At 32.9% G+C, this 22787-nt stretch overlaps 1 protein-coding gene across 3 annotated transcripts in view; it reads right to left on the bottom strand.

Annotated features, from left to right (window-relative positions):
- LOC105144488 (uncharacterized) overlaps nt 1–14636 on the bottom strand; it is a 32153-nt gene extending 17517 nt beyond the window's left edge. Inside the window, exons 1-2 of one of the 3 annotated variants that reach the window (XM_087407764.1) lie at nt 14478–14636; nt 14042–14350 (exon numbers count right to left, since the gene is read on the bottom strand). In XM_087407764.1, the coding sequence (XP_087263890.1) occupies nt 14042–14298 (257 nt within the window). In that variant the 5' untranslated portion in view covers nt 14299–14350; nt 14478–14636. Of the gene's footprint in view, nt 1–14041; nt 14392–14477 lie in introns of all 3 variants that reach the window. The other 2 variants (XM_011053420.2, XM_087407763.1) reach the window with 2 other exon arrangements.
- Between the last annotated feature and the right edge of the window lie 8151 nt (nt 14637–22787).

Raw genomic sequence — 22787 nt, forward strand, 5'->3', positions numbered from 1 at the left:
TTACAATAATACATACTGTGTGGATATAACATTATTAACCTCTTAGGCACGGCTGAATTTTGCGCGAGGCTGTTTCTCTGTACGGCAGAGTTCAACGCGAATTACGCGTAAACGATACAGCACTGCAACGTGTGACGGACAATGCTGTTCTCTACGCGAGTACATTGGAATGAAGTTTTTGATGATTAAATTATAATTTTTCTTAAAGATATGATATACATACTTTAACTTTAACAATTTACTTTAATAATTAATAATACAATTGAGTATGATATATTTTAAAGCACGGTACGACACATAGATCCATGTCACAATCTTCACACTCATAGCGCGATCTTCGTTTTTTATTCTTCCTACATGCATGTTTTTGTTTATATCATTTTCGATTTCCGAGTCTGTTCCTGAATTGTATTATAACAAATTGCTCTCCGTTTTCTATTTATTTAAATGAAAAGCAACAATTCATACCTGACACTGGCGTATCAAAAACAAAGACTGTATATTCTGTCTGTATATTGTTAACACTGTTATAAAACGTTGAGAAGGCAAAAAAAGTGTGAAACAAAACATATGAAAACGATCATTTAATTCAAACGATGAGCGAGTGAGCCACTATAGTGGCGCGTTGTTCAGAAAGATGACATCCGTGAAAGCCACTATAGTGATGCATCGTGTCTAAGAGGTTAATATTAATATTATGGGAATATTCTTGTTTTTAGTAAGTAAAAGAAATAATTTTTTTTTATAGATTTTGACTTCTTAAATACGATAATGTTAATACAAAGTTCAGTATCGATGGGGAACACCTTGAAAATTGACTTACACAATAATGTAATATTGTAATAATCGTGTAGTAATATTACAAATTTACTGTAATATTGCATGGTAATATTTCAGTAATGTTGTATAAATATCGCTGCAATATTAAATATCCGCGGCAAATTCATTGCAGTAATATATTTGCGATATTTTTGTAATATTAGGCAATATTTCTACATATTATGCTAATATTTTATAATATTGCGATAGTATTTCTGTGTACCGTAGTAATATTGCAGTAATATTATTACTACTATTAATAATATAAATAAGACTGCTGGGCGTTTTGTTTTTGCGAGTACCGTATCCCTCTTGTGGCTGGGCTGCGTACTTACCTTTATATATATTGCAACAATATTGCAGTAATATTTAAATAATGTACAATATTACAAAAATTGTAGCGATATTGCTGCACTATTAAAATTATAATATTTTATTGAAAATATTGCAAAATATTGTACAATAATTTTAATTTGTAGAAAATATTGAAATATGTATGTTGTTGGAAAATTACAATTCAATAAATTACAATTCAATAAATATGTGGCCCCGTCACAAAAAAGCTTTTCATAAAGAGAAAATGTAAAAGAAGTTATATAAGAAGGGATACACAAGTATTTCTTCTTGTAAGTCGAGTAGGCGAGTCTCCTCGAGAGGCGAGATTTCCAAACATTTTTGGATGTGCTTTCTGAGCCCCCAAATATTTTTTTATCATAATTTTATCGTATGTATTTTGGAATATAATGCTAAGGAATATAATATATAATATGTTAGTAATAAAAATGGAATAATTATTGAAATATTGCATAATTTTAAAACATGTAAATAATATTTCTTTAAATTTAATCTGAATTGTAACACTGCAACAGTAAATTGCAATATTTTATACAAAATATTTTTCAATGCTATTATAATATATTCAATAAAATAAAAAAATTTCAATATTACAGCATTATTGATACAATTTTTATAATATTGCACACTATTAAAATATTGGTACAATATTTCGTAGGTATATCATATTTTAACCTTTATATCTCAAAGATTATTTTTTAAAATAAAAAATCGTAAATAAACACTTTACTTAATTTTTTTAAACTTTCGTTACTATTATATTGTATTTTGAATGGCAAATGTTGGTACACCGACTTGTATATATATTTCAATGATGTATTATTTGGTTCCGCATAATAAAAAAAATTAAAAACAGAAGTAAAATATTGAATATTGGAGGAATAAAAAAATTGTAAATTAATATTAAATATAACTGCAAATACAAATAACATATAAGACACAATACAGCTCATTTGTATCCATTGTGAGTTATGTTTAATCTATATTCCTAATTTTTTTACATTTAATATTTAATATTTATTCAATAATAAAAAAAATTAAAACTTAATATTATTCATATCTTAGAAAGATGGCACTGCGATAAAATGCATTTTAACGCTGTTGCAGTAATATTGCAATGCGATAAACTGCAACGTAATAATTGAACAATGTTGCTGTAATATTATGCAGTATACTATTATAGCAACCATTACATGATATTGCAGTAGTATTAATGCGATATATCACATTGCAATATTTGAATAATATTGCGATAATACTGCTTTGCAATATATCGTACTGCAATATTTAAACGATATTGCAGTAATATTTTAGTGCGATATATCATATTGCAATATTTGGACGATATTATGGTAATATTGCATTGCAATCTATCATACTGCAATAATTAAACGACATTGCAGAATGATGTATTATATTGTAATATCTCAGTAGAATTTATGTAATATTGCATTGCAAGTTGTAATATTACTGCAATATTGTAATTTCACTGCAATATTATTGCAATATTACATGGGGAGCCTGAACATGATATATTTAAACAAATTTTGATATTCTTATAATACTTACTTTTCAAGATGTTCCTCAAATGCTAGAAACTTTTTAATAATTTTATTATTTCAGGAGATCAAAATCTATAAAAAACATTATTTCATTTACTTATACTCTTTTCAGTAAATATCTTTTTTTTAATATCTTTCAAAAAGGAGAAATTTTTGCTAAATAGATAAAAGAAATAGTTTTTTTTGTAAATTTTCACCTGTAGAATATGATAAAATTATTAAAAAGTTTGTGGCATTTGGGGAACATCTTAAAAAATAAATAAGAAATTTGTTTAAATCCCATACAGCACCGATTGTTACGGAAAATTTTCAGAAATGTTTCAATCTTTTACCTCACATGTTCAACAATTCTGAAAGGATTCTGCAATATGTCATATGAAATCTTTTAACAGAAAAGTTAGTTTTTAAAATCTATTATATTCAATAAATTGAAAAACATATTTAAACAGAACAAAAATCATCATGATGTTAAAATAGTTCCGTAATGTTTAAAACTGACTAAAAGTCATTTTTTGATCAATCACAATTCAGTTTAATATCATTGATGTTATCGTAAGTTGTTCTACTTTAATTGCGAGAAACGTTTGTATATGAATGACTTGTGCTTTAACTGCAAAAAACTTTTTGTATGAATAATAATATAATATTATGTGAAAACTGCAGATGTAATTTTTTAATAGTAGTTATGTATATGTGCTTTATACATATAATGTGATCAATTAAATAGTTGGCGATATAATTACCATTTTTTAGATATCCTTTAAGTTTAAACAAATTAATATTTCGGTAACAGTCTGTATGAATATTATTTAATTGTTAAGAATTAGAAGAGCCACGCTGAATCTCTTAAGTGCTTAAATACAACTTATTATTTTTAATATTTAAAAACTAATATTTTATAATGATTATTTTCGATAGTTAATAATGAAATTACAACACATTCAATCTTAATCAAATTTGATCAAATTGCCGTTTTTCTGTTATCACCTTACGTAATCATATACATGATCTATATACATCCATATACATTATTTTAAATTGTACTTTATTATGAAGTTTTCTTATTTCCAAATCATAGATCTTGGTTTCTTGGCCATAATGATATTGTGGACATGATTATAGTTGCATATCTTGTTAATTACACTACAAATTACATAATATTTGTTTAAAATTCAACAATATAAACGTATATATAAAAACTTCAATTGTTTATCAATAAAGATTCGCGTTCCTATATTTAGTCTTAGTCTAGTTATAAAATTTCAAATTATTATCTTTAGTCGTGGTTATAAAATATTACTTGGATCTTTGATTCAATATTGTAATATATATGTCAGTTCAATTTAACATTACAACGGATAATGGCAAGAACATATACAGAAACTATATTTCAAAAAGTTCTGTAATCTGTAAACAGATCAGAAAACTCTTAATAAATTTTAAGTACTTCAGAAATTATATTTAAATATATGTTTTTATATTGATACTTAAATAATATTTAAATTTATTATGTCGACATAATATTATATAGATAAGTATCAACAAGTATATATTTAAATATCATTTTTGAAGTACTAAAAATAGCTGAAATCTTTTTGATAATATTTCGAAAAGATTACAAATTTTTTCTGTAACATTTCATCAACCTTTCAATAAAGTTTCATATGCAAGAATTGCGGATTTTGCTATTTCAGAGCTGTCTCAGAAATGTTGCAGACATATTTCGCAATTTTTATAAAATGTTTCACTTTTCAGTTGAAAAATTTCTGAGATGTTTCATAAATACATCCGGTGCTGTATAGGATCACGTTCATACTTAACTTTCATGGTGTTCCATATTGATTCCAAACTTTTTATTAATATTATTATATTTAAAAGACTAAAATTTATAAAAAATGCTATTCCTTTCAGTTACACCTTTGTGGGCAAAAATTGACCTCTTTTTAACATATTCTATATGAGCATGTAAAAAAAATACACGTTTACTGTTACTATGATTTAAGATGCAAGAATTATCTGAAATAAGAAATTCAGAAAGATTCTTAATTTATATAAGTATAGTTTTCAAATCTACAATAAAATTGATTTTTACAAAAATGGAAAAGGTTTATAAAAAAATTTTGATCTTTTTTACACATTTTAAAACTTTCTTACATGAAAAATAAAAACGGTAGAAATTTTATTTGATTGTAATTATCAGACGACAACTAGACTTACGAGATCTTAGATTAAGATCTTTCTGAATTTTTTGTTTCAGATAATGTCTGTGTCTTAAATCATGGTAACAGTAAATCTATCTTTTTTACATGCCTATATAAATTTATTAATAAATTCCAAAAAAATCGTTTATAATGTTTGAAGAGATTTGTAAAAAACATTCAAAGAATAGATGTGACAACTTTCAAATTTATAGCTATATATAAAAAAAAGATTAATAGTGGAAATATTATAATTTATATATATACATATATAAAACACTCCAAATAATAAAAAAACCTGAGAAATCGGGCAAATGAGAGTGCATAACGCAGTTGTTGAAGAGTGATCAAATAACTGTTAATCAATATACGAGGAGTATCCAGAAAATAAGTTCCGTTTGTATTATACGTTTAGTAAGGTCGATGTATGAGCGAGCTGGCAACACAGCATTGAAGAGGGGAAGCTACCGAATAGAATGAGCGGTGTTCGGCGTCAGTAGCTCGTGAAACACGGTCAGGAGAGGTTATCAAAATGGAGTCCTCCACTTCGCGTCCCGCCACCTCCATTCCGATTCCTTCTCGAGTTGTTTTGCGCGGCATCATTCAGTTTCTTTTTGCTCAAGATTTTAAATCGGTTGATATTCACAAACAGCTTGTTTCTGTATATGGAGAGAGTGTGATGAGTGAATCTATGGTGCGGAGATGGGTCCGAGAATTTAAGGCAGGAAAACATTCGCTTGAAGACGAAAGTGGGAGAGGCAGACCCTCCCTTATCACGGATGAGTTGACGACAAAAATTGAAAATGCGATTCGCAATGATCGTCGTTTAACTTTAGATGAACTCCACAACCTTTTTCCAGAGATATCCCGAAGTCTTATCCATGAGATCGTTTCAGAAAAACTCGAATTTCGCAAGGTTTGCGCCCGTTGGGTTCCCAGAAAACTGACTCCTCTACACAAGGCCACACGAGTGACTGCAGGTAAAGAATTTTTGGACCGTTACATCTTTTTACGAAACTGAAGGAGTCCTTGGCCGGAAAACGCTTCCAAAGCGACGAGGAAGTTCAGACAGCTGTAACTAACTGGACTAAAGAACTGGCGGGAAGTTTCTATGCAGAAGGGATTTCGAAGCTTGTTTCCAGATATACAAAATGTATTGAGATTGACGGGAATTATGTAGAAAAAGACTAGAAGTTGTCAAGTATTATCCATGTAAATTTTAGATTTTTTCAATAAAAACTTTATTTGTAAAAAAAAACGGAACTTATTTTCTGGATACCCCTCGTAGTAATTGATTGCATGTATTTTCAAATTATTAGCAAATTATAAATACTAATGAAAATATGTGGCTCAGCATTTGATGCTGAGAGATGTGATTACAGGAACAAATAATTATAAGAATAAAGTCCAAGAATTTGTACAATAATCATTATAAAAGAAAACTATAGAAATCAAAGTCTTAAACTTTAGTCTAGCCGAGTCTAGCTGGATCTTAAATGCGTATGATTCTTGTGTGAATTTATATATGTGTGAATTTATGTATGTAGTCCCTAGAACTCGGATCTCTTGTATTCTGTGTGAGCGTCCTAAGCTTTTAGACTACCGAATATTATGGTCTCGGTAGTCTAAAGGCTTAGAACACTCGCACGGAATGCAAGAGATCCGGGTTCGACTCCCGGCCAAGGTAATATTTTTCGCAATAAGGATTAGTTATTTATAGATTTTAATATGTCATTCAACATTATTAAGATCGTTTCGAACATGCGAATAAGCAAAAATTTGTTAAATTGCTAGTCAATTTAACTCGTGATATTACTGCGGTACTTTAGTAGAGTAAACGTTTCAAGAAATCATTTCGGTGCACGTTTCTAAGAACTCCATATGTAGTATATAAATTCACAAAAATCATACAAGCATTTAAGATCTAGCTAGACTGTTTAAAGCTTTGATTTTTTTGTGTTAGCACATATACGGTCTTATAATATATTATATATTATAAAAAAAGTATAAAAGTAAAAAAAACTTTTATAGTTTATAAAGTATAAAAAACAGTATAAAAGAAATATATAAATAGTTAGAGTATAAGAGAATACTAGTTAGTCAAGACATGGCAGAGTTCAGACTGATGATATTATTTGAAAGTGTGTTGCAGATATATGTATACATACATATATTGTCATCGTTTACAAGGATAAAGTCAAGCGTTAAAATAATAAATTATTTATAAACACAATGTCATGGCTTATTTCGAGCTATAATTATTATAAATTAACTTTAAATTATAATATATAATTAACAGATGTTTCGGCTTACAAAGCTTTCTTCAGTGTTGCAACGCAGAACAATCTTATATTAACGAATACAGAATAATGGATACAAAATTTAAAAATCCTCAATGGTGAAGTGTCAAAATATAAAAAAATAACAGAATAATAACAGAAAAATAACAGAAAGCTAAAAAAATATTAAAAAATTCGAACGTCAATAAATATCCCGCCAGATGATAAAAAGCTAGGAACATTTGGATACTTCAGTCAACAATAGATCAATTATATTCATCGATAAAAATAGAAAATTTGCCAAATTCCTCAGTTGAGATCGAGAATCCAGTTGTCACAGACTTGTACCAAACTATTTGAGAATTCTTTAATTACGAGTATTTTATGACATTCTGTAGAACAAATAGATTTAAGATAATATATTATTAATGAAAAAGAGATACAGAATCAAGTAATAATTTACAGTAATTTATATAAAATACTGTAATCTAAATTCTCATCAAAGAGCCGGTTAAGTACAATAAAGATACTAACTGTTGCTCGTTTAAAAATTAACTAATGTGAAGTGTAGGTCAAATAAAAGTAAGTCAATAAAATTGAATCAGTAAAAACAAGTCTGTTCAAAACTGTGACCATTTAAGTTCTCGTATATCGTCAAGTATGTTAAAATAAGAGTTATCCAATAACTCAGTATCTTTTATTAAATTTAAACCGTTTTTTTGTTCTTTAATGTGTATCATTTCAGAAATATTTTTTTTACGATAATTCTTTTCAAAATCAAAAATATTAACTTTCTTCCAATCAAAGTCGTGATTAGTTTCAGTGATATATTTCAAGATTACTGAGTGCTTGGACTGATCCAATTTTATATTATTGCGATGTTCTTTAATTCTTGTCTGCAATCTCTTCGTTTGGCCACATATCATGCATCGCAGTTATTACAATTTACTTTATATATGACATTATTATTTTTATCATGTTGATTTTTGTCCTTTGAACTTTAATAAATTTATTAAACTTGTTTAAACTATAGCCAATCATGTTTTTGGATTTATTAATAAACTTAGTAATTTTATTAGAAATAGATCTTATATATGGGAAAACCATTATCTCTCTCAAAACTCCAGTGTCAAGTTGTCTCAGATGGTCCTATTAACCATCGTGGATGTTTTATAAGCCAGACTTTTTATCCTTTTGTTAATATAATAAAAAATCATTCCTAGAGAATAACCGTTATTCTTCAAATTTTCTATTATAAATTCTGTTCTTATTATAGAATGTAGAATTTGACAATAAGATCGCTCTATCAACTAAGCTATATATGGTCCCAATTTTGTAACATATGGGATGATTCGAATAGAATGATAAATATCTACCCGAAAACCTTTTTTTTTGATACCAATCTAAAATAATGATATTGTCTTTATTGATGACCAATAAATCCAAAAAATTCAGATAATAGTTTTCCTCATATTCAATAGTGAATTTAAGTCTATCATGCTGATCATTGAATGAATTTAAAATTTGAGTGATTATCTTTAGATGCAATCATAAAGACATATCTAAAATATGCAGAAACCTGAAATTGTAAAGAATTTAACACTTTCTTTTCTAAATCCTCCATGACAATGTCAGAAAGGATAAGGAAAAGGGGGGAACCAATAGGTGTGCCAAAAGTTTGTTTATAAATAATCCCATTAAAAATAAAATATGTCGATGTTAAGACAAATTTGACTGCATTAATGAACTCTTTGGAATGTTTGTGGCACTTTTAAAGGAGTCCCACCTTCCCACCAATCCATCCAGCGCAACATCCAATGGCAGAGATTAATGACAGAGAAGTAATATCTAATGAAACCATTATCTCTATTTTGTCAATCGTCATTCCATTTTTGCGAAATTCATAATTTATTGTGAAATTCAAAACTATTATATTTTTTATTTTACTTTTTGCAGAAGGGATAATATCTTGTAAATAACGAATATAGAGCTGTATTGATTGAAGAAACAATAATTCTAAAGAGAACGTCTTCCTTGTGTATTTTTGGTAAAGTATATGCCTTCGGCAATATGGAATCACTTGACCGAAGATTCCACAATTCCTTATCTGAAATAAATTCCTTCTGATGCCATTTTTTTTAACATATTATTCAGATTTCTTTCAATCACCATTGCCGGATTTTTAAGCACCAAATATGTATCAGAATCTTTAAGTAACTCAAAAATCTTGTTATTGTAAAAGATCATATATGGCTACGGTTACATTACCTTGTCTGCTCGTGTAAAAAATATGTCTTTGTTATTTTTAACGACACCATTGTGTCGTTAATTTCACCAGACAAGAATTAAAGAATATCGCAATAATATAAAATTGGACTAGTCAAAACTCAGTAATCTCGAAACATATCACTGAAACTAATGACGAGTTTGATTGGGAGAAAGTTACTATTCTTGATTTTGAAAAGAATTATCGTAAAAGAAATATTTCTGAAATGGTACACATTAAAGAACAAAAAAAAAATGATTTAAATTTAATGAAAGATACTGAGTTATTGGATATTTTATTATTTACTTTTATTTTGACATACTTGACGATATACGAGAACTTAAATGATCACAGTTTAGAACAGACTTGTTTTTACTGATTCGATTTTATTGACTGACTTTTATTTGACGTACACTTCACATTAGTTAATTTTCAAACAGTCGATTTTTAAACGAGCAACAGTCAGTATCTTTATTGTACTTAACCGGATCTTTGATGGAGAATTCAGATTACAGTATTTTATATAACCGTAAGTTATTATTACTTGATTCTGTATCTCTTTTTCACACTAATATTATAATATCTTAAATCTATTATTAATCTATTATTAATCTATTATTATATTATATTATCTTAAATTTATTTGTTCTATTAGAATGTCATAAAATACTCGTAATTAAAGAATTCTCAAATCGTTTGATACAAGTCTGTGACAAACTGGATTCTCGATCTCAACCGAGGAATTTGACAAATCTATTTTATCGATAAACATAATTGATCTACTATTGACTAAAGTATCCAAATGTTCCTAGCTTTTTGTCATCTGGCGGGATACTTATTGACGTTCAAATTTTTTTATATTTTTTTATATTCTTTTATTTTTTTATATTTTGACACTTCATCATTGAGGGTTTTTAAATTTTGTATCCATTATTCTGTATTCGTTAATGTAAGATTGTATTTCTGCGTTGCGACACTGAAGAAGGCTTTGTAAGCCGAAACGTCTGTTAATTACATTAATTTAAAGTTAATTTAATTATAATAGCTCGAAATAAGCCATGACATTGTGTTAATTTTTTAAGAAAATATACGAGCATTGTTTAATTATTTATAATTTGTTTAAATCGAAATGTAATGTTAAAAATGTAATATTAAAATTCTATGTCAAACTATAGGTTAAGACTATTATTTTTTGTATATGTAACATCTTAGATACCAATCTTCTTCCTAAATAACGGTTCAAAATTTTGACGTTCTCTCAATCGAAATCATGATTAAATGAAAGTCTGTGATCCGTAATGACCGATCTAGTGCCAATGAAACTATTAATTTGTCGACAATATTCTTAGATTCTCGTTTTTAATTTTCTGCCGGTTTGTCCTACATATGTTGCGTTGTAATCTTTGCAATCTATTTTATACACTACATTCTTGTTTGACTCTTTCGGGAGAACATCTTTGTGAACATTCACAAACCTTCTTTCAAAGTTTATTTAAAAATACCAGCTTCATGTTTAAATTGCTAGTAATATTCCTGAATTTATTTGAGATCGATTCAATACACGGTAAAACGAACCAAGAAGTACGTTCTTATTCTGACGGCGAGTTAGACTTGTTATTTTGTACCTTGGATTGTTTGTGAAATAACGCTTAGATTTATCGTCTCAAAAATAAAATCAGGAGGATAATCATTCTCTAGTAAGTATTTATTATAAATTTAAGGTTCTTGTTATGGTGTGGCAATAAAAAACATCTGTTAACCATTCCTACGCTTTTTACATGATATTATTTCCAACAATATACCTCAACCTTTTATAATAATAACATTAATAACAGTTTTCTATATATATGCGACACACTTTCAAATAATATCGTCAATCTGAACTCTTCCTTAATTAATTAATATTCTCTTATACTCTGACTATTTATATATTTTTTTATAATTGGTTATTGCACGAATTCTTGTACTTTATTCTTATAATTATTTGTTCCTGTAATCACATCTCTCAGCATCAAATGTGCCACATATTTTCATTAATACTTATAATTTGTATTTATAATAACACGATACTTTTTCATATTCGTTCCAGAAATGAATTGTATAAGATTGCAACAATCAAAATTCATACACCTCACTTAAGATCTTTCAATTCTTTAATGACTGCTATTGATGCATGAGTGATGTCTCACATTTTTGAAGAACTATATTAACACTGATAATGACTCTAAAAAAAGTCGAAACGTTCATTTTTATGAAAATATATGCAATCGATTACTATTGTACACTGATTAATAATATTATGTGATCACGTTCCAACAACTGCGTTACACTCTCATTTGCCTGATTTCTCAGGATTTTTTATAAAAAAAAGAATTTTGAAAAATGGTTATAAAATGATACTAAAAGAATACTTTCTTAATACATCCCCTATGGTACAAAATATTGCAATACTGCAGCAATATTTCAATAGTGCGTAATATTACAAAAACTGCAGTAATATTGAATATTGAAATTATAATATTTTATTGGAAATATTGCAAAATATTGTAATCTTAATATTTTGTAGAAAATATTGCAATATATTATTTGAGGCGTGTTCGGATTTTCAGGTGTTCTCTGGGTCATGCCTTGTTTAACGTTCGGTAAATAATAAAGATGAAATGATATCTGGATAGTATTCGAATGGGAATCGGAACATAGCTTTGGATGTGCTTTTTAGGCCCTCGAATATATTTTGATCATAACTTTATCGTATGTATTTTAGAATATGATGCTGATCAATAATATGTCAGCAGTTAATAGAACTAGAATAATTATTGAAATATTGCATAATGTTATAGCAATATGTATGCAATATTTTTCTAATATTGCAGCATGTTTTATGAAATATTACAATCTTTCAAAATAATATTGCTACAATATTGCTGCAATATTTCGTGTTGTAGACGATAATATTATTATTATTATTGATATTTGCAGATGTAGCTACCCGGGAAAAAATTTTTTATGCATGAATATGTATAAATAAGTATAAACATACATAAATATTCACAAACATGCACAATCATATATGAAATATGTCCATACATGTTCATACATCTCTCTTTTTTTTATAAAATTTATGTTTTTTAGTGTAATAGAAATATTAATAGTAATGTAAAAACATTAAAAATAATTAAAAGGATTTTTACATTATTTGTTTTATTTAAAAAAAATCAAGTTTGAAAATATGTACAAAAATTCCGTATAATTATACATAAAATTATGCATAATTGTGTGTGTGCAATTTTTTTATATTTCTTCAAACTCATTTTTTTCTAAAACGAATACTGCGAAAATTATCCCTTTAATCATTTTTTATGTTTTCACATTACTATTATTATTTCTATTATACTAAAAAATAATTTTACAAAAGAAACACAGGGATATATGAACATATTTCATATACAATTGTATATATTTATGATTGTACATGTTTGTATATGTTTATATTTATGCATATTTATACATATTTATACATATTCATGTATGAAAAATGTTTTACCGATAAATCTTATACAATTATGAAAATTTAAATTTGTACATTAAATATTTCTTAATATCATTATTTTACAATTTATTAATTAATACTCTAATACTTCCTTCACATTAGTAATTATAAAGAAAATAACAGAAAAAGTAAATAATGCTTACAAGAGAAGATAAAAAGTGTTAATTAAGATTTATATTGGAGTATAAAGATTAATATAGAGTATAAATGAGTCAGGACAATGATTCTTAAAATTTACCAAGCGAATTTTTTAAAATTACATTTTTTAAAATTATTTATTACAAATAATAGTGAAACATCCATTAATTTTTATCAAAATTAAGAAAGCGTTCATATTCTTTTATGTTACATGCTATGTGATAAAAAAGTTATTAAAATAATCTCTTTTCTGAATTAGCTTTATTCTAAATATTTTGTAACACAGATTTGTTAAAATGAGTCGAACAATTTTGTGCATTGTACACAGAAATGTTAAAACTAATTGTTATAATAAATGTTTATATTTTGAAATAATATATTAGATGCGCAACTAAGTTCCCGCTGTTTGTCAACAGATGGCTCCAGCAATAAGTGAACAGTTTTATCGTGATGGTATACGAGCTCTGCCAGAAAGATGGGAAAAAGTAGTAGCTAGCGATGGGCAATACTTTCAATGATTCATTTGTAACCATTTTTTCACAATAAAGTTGCATTTTCATCAAAATAACAACGAGAACTTAGTTGCGCACCTAATATAAAAATGTTTAAGTTATGTTTGTTCTGTATGCACATATACATACACGCACAGATGCGCGCGTGCACATGTTGCATATGCATGCATGTACGTGTACGTACACAGGCTCGCGCGCACGCACACACACACACACACACACACACACACACACACACACACACAAGTTATTACATACATTATATAATTATTACATATATATAATGAATATATATATATTCATATAAATTCATATATAAATTATATATAATTGAATAGTATATAACTTTTTGATATTGCTCACGTTTTGTTTCTAATAGCTCGTGAAATTCCTTTTTTAACATCAGCACAGCCAGAAATCGAGCTGCTATCATTACTATTCGTTTCCATTAATTCCCTGTAATCGCTATCTTCTATGCCCGATTTCATTTTTTGTCGTATCACGATCGTGTCCGGTGGTAGCTTTCGTAGAATTTCCATATTTTCATAATCCAATGCGTTGCTTTGCGTGTTTGAATTCCCGCGTCCTGCCATTTCTCCAAACTGCCGCCGTAGAACCATCTTGGAATCGTTGTCGCTTAACTCGATTATGTGGCGATTAATATTGCTAGTCCTGTTACGATCACTTGGCTGAATTTGTTCCATTAGAAACATCTTTGTATTTTCATCAAATATTTTATCCCGATTCATTAAGGCTAAATTTTTAGTTAGATCAAAATGGGAAACATATCTCTTAATACCTTTGTTTTAATCTTTCTCAATCGATAAATGGTGCAATGACTGCGTTCGGAAATATCACTCGGATGCATTTAACAAATATTAAATAAAGACAAGATGATAAATCCAAGGCATCGGAGACATCCGAGCGACATTTCCGAACGCAGCCAACGATGGAAGAAGACTGTGTATAGGTACATTCACATGCAAGCGTCAAGCTTCAAGCAGTGGAAGCAGCAACCAATCAACAAGGCGACTTTTACAGTGGCGTAAAAAATATTTTTTATACATTGCTTATATTGCTCAGCTGATTGATTACTGTTTCTGCTGCTTGACGCTTGACACTTGCATGTGAATACACCTTAAGGATGCGTTTACATTTTGGGCTGCGTTCAGATTCCTTACCGGGTGATCACTAAGTAACTGGGTAAGTAGACGAAGCCTAGCGAAAAGTATCAATGTGGAGAATCTAAACGCACTCTAAGAGTGAAATCACACAATGCGGAATAAGATTGCGGAATAGAGAATGCACAATTGAAACAACCACTCAGCGCTATTCCGCATTTCATGTTGCGGAATAGCGAATGCATGATTGTTCTTGTAATAAACCGTCATATTTTGAGAGGTTAAAATAATTTGATGCTGATTGATATGATGAAATTGTGTCGAGGCGAATGCAGCAAAATGACAAAATCTGAGTGCATAAATATAGATACCAAGATCAAAAAAACAATGATGCATTACGTGCGATTTCAGTGTGTCCTTTTCCGCACTTTTTCATCACGCCAGATTTTGTGTGCTGTGTTCACACAATGTGGAAAAATGATAGTAAATGCGTTAAAGCAATTAAAAAAAGGAAATTGTAAATGTTATGAAATTGTCATGAAATTGTAAATATTAATTGTAAAATATTAGGTGCGCAACTAAGTTCTCGCTGTTATTTTGATGCATTTTCATCAAAATAACAGCGAGAACTTAGTTGCGCACCTAATATTAAACTACAACAGTGATAATTGTTTTTACAATTTGAAAAATTATATTTTATTTTAATAAGCAAATTATTAACATGAAGTTAGTAGTTTTTAAATTATATTCATGTTGGACACATCTTTGACGCATCATGTGAACATAGCACACAACACTTGTGTGATGGAAAGCAGAATAGCGCTAATTAGTTGCTTCAATGACGCATGCTGTATGTTCCTCAGTCCTATTCCGGATCTTGTGATTTCATCCTAAGGCTTGGATTTACAATAGATTTTTAAGTTTTAAATCATAAGGAACGAATGAATCATAATCAATTATTCTCCTCGCATTCGATTGTAATTGATCAATTTCTTACTTAAAGCTTAAAAATCTTTTTTAGATAAAAACACCTTTTGTAGATCCTGACTGAAAGATATATTTTTATGCGATGCTGAAACACTCGTTTTTTAGTGTCAAGAAATATCGAATCTAACCTTTGTAATCTGTAACGAGGAAACAATAAATTTCTGCCGTGTATCACTGTGTGTTATTTATTCTGAAATTTAAAGTTCAATGTTTAAATATAAATATCATGACAGAATGTGTAAATTTAATTCAAAAAGAAATTTTACATAATATATTCTCATATGGCTACGTCCTATTTAATGTTCACAATGCTCGTGGAATTAGCTTGGATCATCATACAGACAACAGCGCTTTGGTACAGAGAAGCTTTTAATGAAAAGCCAGTTATGGCGGGTAAAACTTATCTCCATCACTCGTTTTTCGCCAATCAGCGTTCAGTGTCAAAGCGCTGTTACCCGTGTAAGAATCCAGGCTTAAGATAAATTTTTAGCAAGCTGCTTAAACTGGCTGTTTTAGTGACAAAAAGGATCACATGGTTAAAATTGATTGAATATCAAGCATCAATTTTGATCACGTGATCTTTTTGTCGCTGAAACAGCCGGTTAGAGCAGCTTGTGAAAATTTACTTTTACCCTAGATCTACAATGTTTTAAGGGTGTTAAAAGGGGTTTTAAGCCTTAAGTCATAAGGAATTGACCAATTACAGTCGAATTCGAGGAGAATAATCAATTATGATTCGTCCATTCTCTTATGGCTTAAGGCTTAAAACTCTATTGCAGATCCGGGGTTATGGCTCCTGCATATAAACGCGGCAACGCTTGCTTGACAGAACTTAGCGCGATAGCTAATCAACGCTTGCTTGGAAGTAATAAGTATATAATTTCCATTGCACGACAAAAGTTGAACTCCATCCAACTTTTGCCGCACGGCGGAAGTAATATTACATTTCTAGAAGTTTTGCATGGTGAAGCCGATTTAAGAACATAGAATTATTGATTAATGCGACAACTTCCGCCGCGCGGCAAGCGTTGTTGCATTCTGAGTACAGGAGCCAAGGTATTCATATTAGAATACTTATAATACCGTCACATGAAGCATAACTTGCGTAAGCATAACTTGTACATATTCTAGTAATGTTACTAAAATACGTTATACAATATTTTATTTACTAGAATACGCTATTCTGAAAGAGATTCACATTGGGCGTATTTCGTGGAAGATTAAAAAAATGCGACCAATTGCTGCTTAGAATTTCTGTTGTACACTCTAACAAAAATGATAAACGAATTTACGATTGGTTTTCATAATCTATGCATCTTGAAAAGTACGTCTTATGGGGAACCGGCACCTTTTTATCGCGTACATGTGAACGGATGTAAATGAATCATTAAAATCGGAAAGTCTTGTGAGAGAGAAAGAAACCACTCTTAGACTTATTCGACGCGTTTTTGCATGAAACGAAAGAATCTGGCAAAAAAGTGCGTCGCTCTGTCCTGAGATCCGAGATATTAAGAATTAAAGTTGATGACTATTGAAGTTAGGAAATCTGTCATAGAAGCAAAATGAGGCCTGTAAGATATATATACTCCGCACAATAAAAGGAACAGGGAACAGAGAATAGAGAATAAGAATTTCAACCTATCAGAAATCATGTATTGTGGAATACACAGTTTCTGATAGGTTGAAATTCTGTCTACAAAATTCAATTGTCAACCTAACATGCACATAGTACATCAATTCGTCCAGTAATACTGAAGCTCCAAAAAGCTGAGACGTTAAAAGAAATTCTGTTAACTATGCTGTCTGCACTATACGTGAAAGAAACGTATGCTATTTTGGTCGCAAAATTGCAGAAAATATTATATGAAACATCTCTTGTACATCGTTTCGAAATAACATACCAAATAATTTGATTATTTTAATTAAGCAATTAAATTATTATTGAATTTTTTGTGGTATCATGTTTCATATTTCGCAGACAAATAATGTTATATTTTTTAAGGAATTATTTTTTTTAACTGTCACGTCGCAAAGACATGCATAGAGAATAATGTGTATTATGTTGGTAATGCTACTTGGATATGCATAGTCGACAAAATTTATTGTGGAAGAATTTATAGCGGTGTTTAGCCGTTAGCGGCAAGTAGCTTAAGTTAGCTTGAATGTACGTACGACAGTGCATGTACAAGTAAAAAGTAAGTAATTGTCTTTTATTCTTTCATAATTATTTCGTAGTTTTTGTGTAGTTTCTCCACGCATAATATTCTTTTCTGCTCTTTTTAAACTGAATAATGTAATTAATTGATAGAAAATTTGTTGAGTATCCTAACCTATTTTACTACATTTAATTCTTAAGAACTTTAATCATTTCATGTATCAGTTAAACAGTATAGTATCATATTTTTTTCACTCGCATACTATTGGGTCATCTAAAAAGTATCCGCGGTTTTTTGGCACTAGATGGTGTTGATGGTCAACACCATCTAGTGACAAAAAACCGCGGATACTTTTTAGATGACCCAATATATATATATATATATATATATATATATACACAGTGCGACAAATATGTTCCCGGACACGAACCACATCTCAGCAACCAGTGGCGACATCTGTGCGTTCAAACATGCATTTTAAAGGTTGAACATTTTGCTATCATCTGTCAAAGTTTCATTCATTTTGGTTGACATATAATGAAGATGTGACAGTTCATGTTAAATAAGATTTTGGTCGAGGTAGAAATTTTAATATGGAACAAAGAGCAGTGATTAAATTTAACGCAAAATTTGGTAAAAGTTGCATCAGAAACATTCCGATCGATGCAACAAGTTTACGGCAGTCAATGTCTACAGGTCGTACATCTGTTTTTGAGTGGCATAAGCGTTTTTTGGAAGGCAGAGAGACCCTTGAAGATGACAAAAAATCAGGACGGCCAATTTTGGTTCGAACACTCGAAATGATCGAAAAAGTACGTGATTTTGTTGCAAACGATCGCAATGCATCACTAAAAATGATGGAGGAGGCTTTAAATATCAGTAGAGAAACGATTCGAACCATATTATATGAAGATTTGGGTAAAACGAAGGTTCGTGCGAAGTTTGTTTCACACACATTAAGAAGCGATCAAAAATCAGCGAGAATCAATTATTCCAGAGACATCGTTGCAGCCGCAGAAAATAATCCAAACTTCCTAAAATCAATTGTTACCGGTGATGAAACATGGTGCTTTCAATGATCCAGAAACTAAGCGTCAAAGTGCGGAATGGAAGTCAAAAAATTCACCACAAGCAAAAAAAGTACGAAAAGTTCCATCAAAAATCAAGACAATGCTCATCACATTCAAAGGTATTATCCACAAAGAGTTCCAACAAAGAGTTCCAACTGGCCAAACAATTACTGGTGCATATTATCTCGAAGTTTTAAAGCGATTGATGGGCAGAATTCATCGTATTCGCCCCGAATATCGTGATCCAGAAAATTGGTCTTTGTTGCATGATAATGCACCGAGTTACACTTCATTGATTGTCCGTCAATGTTTGGCTCGAAATCGTGTCTCTGTGTTAAACCATCCACCGTATTCACCTGATTTGGCCCCCTGTGACTTCTCATTACTCCCAAAATTGAAATTGAAATTGAAAGGACGCTTTTTTGATGACATCATTTCCGACCATCCAATCAGCTTCTACACAAGCACTAGAGGCAATTCCGCAAACTGAGCTAGAATATGCATTTGAATCACTATTGAATCGCTGTAACAAGTGTATTGAAGCCAGAGGAGAATATTTTGAATAATAAAACCAAAAAATATGCATATTGTTGTTTCAATTATGATTTTCAGGCCCTATCCGGGAACATATTTGTCGCACTGTGTATATCACATGTTGATCTCCTCAGCACGCATGCTGAGGAGATATGTCATCACAGAATTCGTGCTCCTCCGGGATATCACAGTATCGTCAAAGAATAAAAGTCCCGGAGGAGCGCGCGGCAATAAATTGTGTAAAAATAAAATAGATAAATCACGCACATGCACACTCGGATAAAATGATTTAACGCGGCATTCACACTCGAACGATCAGAGCCCCACAACAGAGAAAGAAAAAATAAATAATTAAAAGAATAAAAAGAAAAGAGTACAAAAATACTTAAAATAGCAAGAATAGGAAAGAAGGAGAAGAGAAAAAAGAATAGGAAAGAAAAAAAGAAAGGTAAAAATAGCATAGCTAAGCAGTCAAAAGATATAAAGTTTAAAACATAAAAAATAACTATATAAATAAAACCAACAGAGAGGGGCCCGTCCAACAGTCATACTTAAAATACAAAAAAAAAAGAAAAAAACAAAAATATGTATTACATGGTGAGTAGCGTCCTTGTATCACAGCAAAAAAAAAGAAATAGTTGGACATTGGGCCACTCTCTTCTGCTTGGTTTAAAAAGGGGGGCCAAGACAAGGACAAAATAAATTACGCGATATTCACACTATCCGAACCACGACGCGCCGCGTCTTGTGTGTTTCTCTCCTCGGCGAGCCAGCGTCGACGAATCGCTCTCGGCGGCGTCACGAGAAGATCCCCAGAGGGACGGGAAGGAGCTAGGTACTGGCAGGTGCCGGACACATGCTCCACATATATGTGGCATGATCAGCGAATGATATCCGAGACAATGAGGCGCCGCATCATAGCTACGTACTGGTTGCCAACCCGCAACAGTCTCAACATCGCCTCATTCCTCGGATCCCACGAGCCGAGGGCGCCGACGACGAAGGCCGTCACGACGACATGGTACTCTTGTCGCTGTAGCTCCTCTGCCAAAGGCGAGTATTTGGCGATTTTCCTCGCCCTGGCGTCACCGAAAGCGGTCCAGCGGTTTTCGAATGGCACCATGACAAATGACGACACTTTTGGAGGGCTCGTACCTGACCACGAGATCAGATCGTAGCGTCCCCAATTCGCCACTGATGCCCTCCACCCGCTGGTTAACCCGCACTACCCCTAGAAGGCGAGTGGCCTTCCAGAGGCGGTGCAGGACAGCGTCGTGCCTCAGCTATATCGCGGCGGAGTGGATGCCGCAGTGACAGAGCATATGGGGTAATGTCTCCGATACCTCATCGCATCGCCGACAGCGCTTGTCGTTGGCTTCCCAACGTCGTGCGCCGTTGAGAGGAAGAACATCTAACCGGGCCTTATGGATAAAGCGTCAGTCAGAGAAGCGAGTGAAGCTGCCGCCGCGGATAAAGTGATTGCTCACTCGACTCCGCGACGACACCTCGAAGACCTTACCCTGGTCAGGCTTGCTAAGCAACCTACTTGCGTAGTGCTCTGCTACAGCTGAGCGCAACCGATTCACTACCTGACTGCGTGCTTCAGGCGGAATCTTAATCGTTGCCCTCCTGGGCCCTCGACACTCCAACGTCATCTCCTCCGTGACCTCGACCCACCGCCAACGCAGGGACAACCTCTCGGACTGTCTGAGCGCAGCGTTCCGCGCACTCGACCAGAGCGAAGTCTCCCCTCCGCCCCTCATCCTTCCATCCAGCGAGCCGGATAGGAAGGAAGCGATATCCTCGCAACTAAGGGCGTGGCCGATCCTGCGCCCAACCATTCCCTTCAGCGATTTCCACGCCAACTTCTTCACGGCGCCATCGCGCACCGTCAACATACGGTACGCGTGGGCAACCGTGAGGACATCAGCGAGGTCAGAGAGCGGCAGGAGTCCACATCCCCCCCAGCGAGGCGGCATGTAGACTCCCTCCGCGCTTGCTCGCTGAGGGAGGTTAAGCCAGGATTTAACATGCCTACGATGTTAAGGTCCATGGCCGTGAGGGGACCCTTAAACACTTTGGCCTCCCGGAGCAGAAAGTCAAGCTTGAATAGGATGAAAATCTCTAGCATTTCTATCTTCTGCCACGGGGCAAGGAGTGAGCGGTCGACAGCGCGCAAGTCCGAAACGATGTTTCCGACGGCGGCGTAGGGCGTCTGATCCACGGAGAATCCCGTTGGAACGCCAAGATAGATGTACGATTCACCCTGAATCAGAGGGTTGATCGTCTCCCCCTGGATTTGGAATGACGTCGGTAGGACTCTGCCGCTATTTCCCGCACCGATGTGCAGGGTGGCACACTTTGCAGGGTTGAACCGACGCTGCCTCCGCTTCCATAGAGGCTAGCATCATCTTCATCCTTTCAGGCGTCTGAGTCAGTAGTGCGATGTCATCCGCGTAAGCCAATGCCGACCAAGTATTTCCGTGGAGGGAATACCCGTCATTTATCTCGGCCGCCACACGGACGACCGAGTCGATGGACAGGTTGAAAATAATAGGTTCGCACCTTCATCGTGCAACCATCGTACATGGAGTCCCATATCACTATGAGATCCCGTGGCATCGCGGATCTTATAAGCGCGCGGCGGATCGTCGCATGCGGGATCGATCCAAACGCGTTGGATAGGTCCAGCCACGCGACGACCGCCTGGCGCTTAGAGCGCTTGGCGTGCGTCAGGACCTCCTGCAGGACGAAGTTGTGCTTGTAGCACCCCTCGTCCCGCAGGAAGCCCTTCTGCGCGGAGCAGAGCTTCCCGCGGGTGACCGCCCAGTCGGTCAATCAGTCGGCCAAGAGCACAGCGAAGAGTTTGGGGACGTGTCCCCCAGAGAGAGAGGGCGCCAGTTCTCCAACATGCCCCGGTCTCCTTTCTTGTGTATTAACACAGTGTTGGAGATCTTCCAGGACGCGGGGACTGCCTCGAGCCGCAGGCAGATGTTATAGAGCGCCGTGAGGAGTCGCGCTCTCCGGTCTGCTCCACGGAGGTCACGATAGGATACACCATCGGGACCCGGCGCAGAGTTATTCATACGCCGGAGCTGATGGTCCATCTCTCACTCCGCGAGCGAACCCAGGACATCTCACGCGGACTCGAGGGGTCAGGGCGTTCGGTTTCCACGCCGGAGCCAGCCAGTTCTTCCCTGCCGCTGTACAGCCGCTCGAAGTACTCCTGGACCTGACGTTT

Source organism: Acromyrmex echinatior, chromosome 7, assembly GCF_024713525.1.
Source record: "Acromyrmex echinatior isolate Ae372 chromosome 7, ASM2471352v2, whole genome shotgun sequence".
In the NCBI taxonomy this organism is placed as follows: Eukaryota; Metazoa; Arthropoda; class Insecta; order Hymenoptera; family Formicidae; genus Acromyrmex; species Acromyrmex echinatior.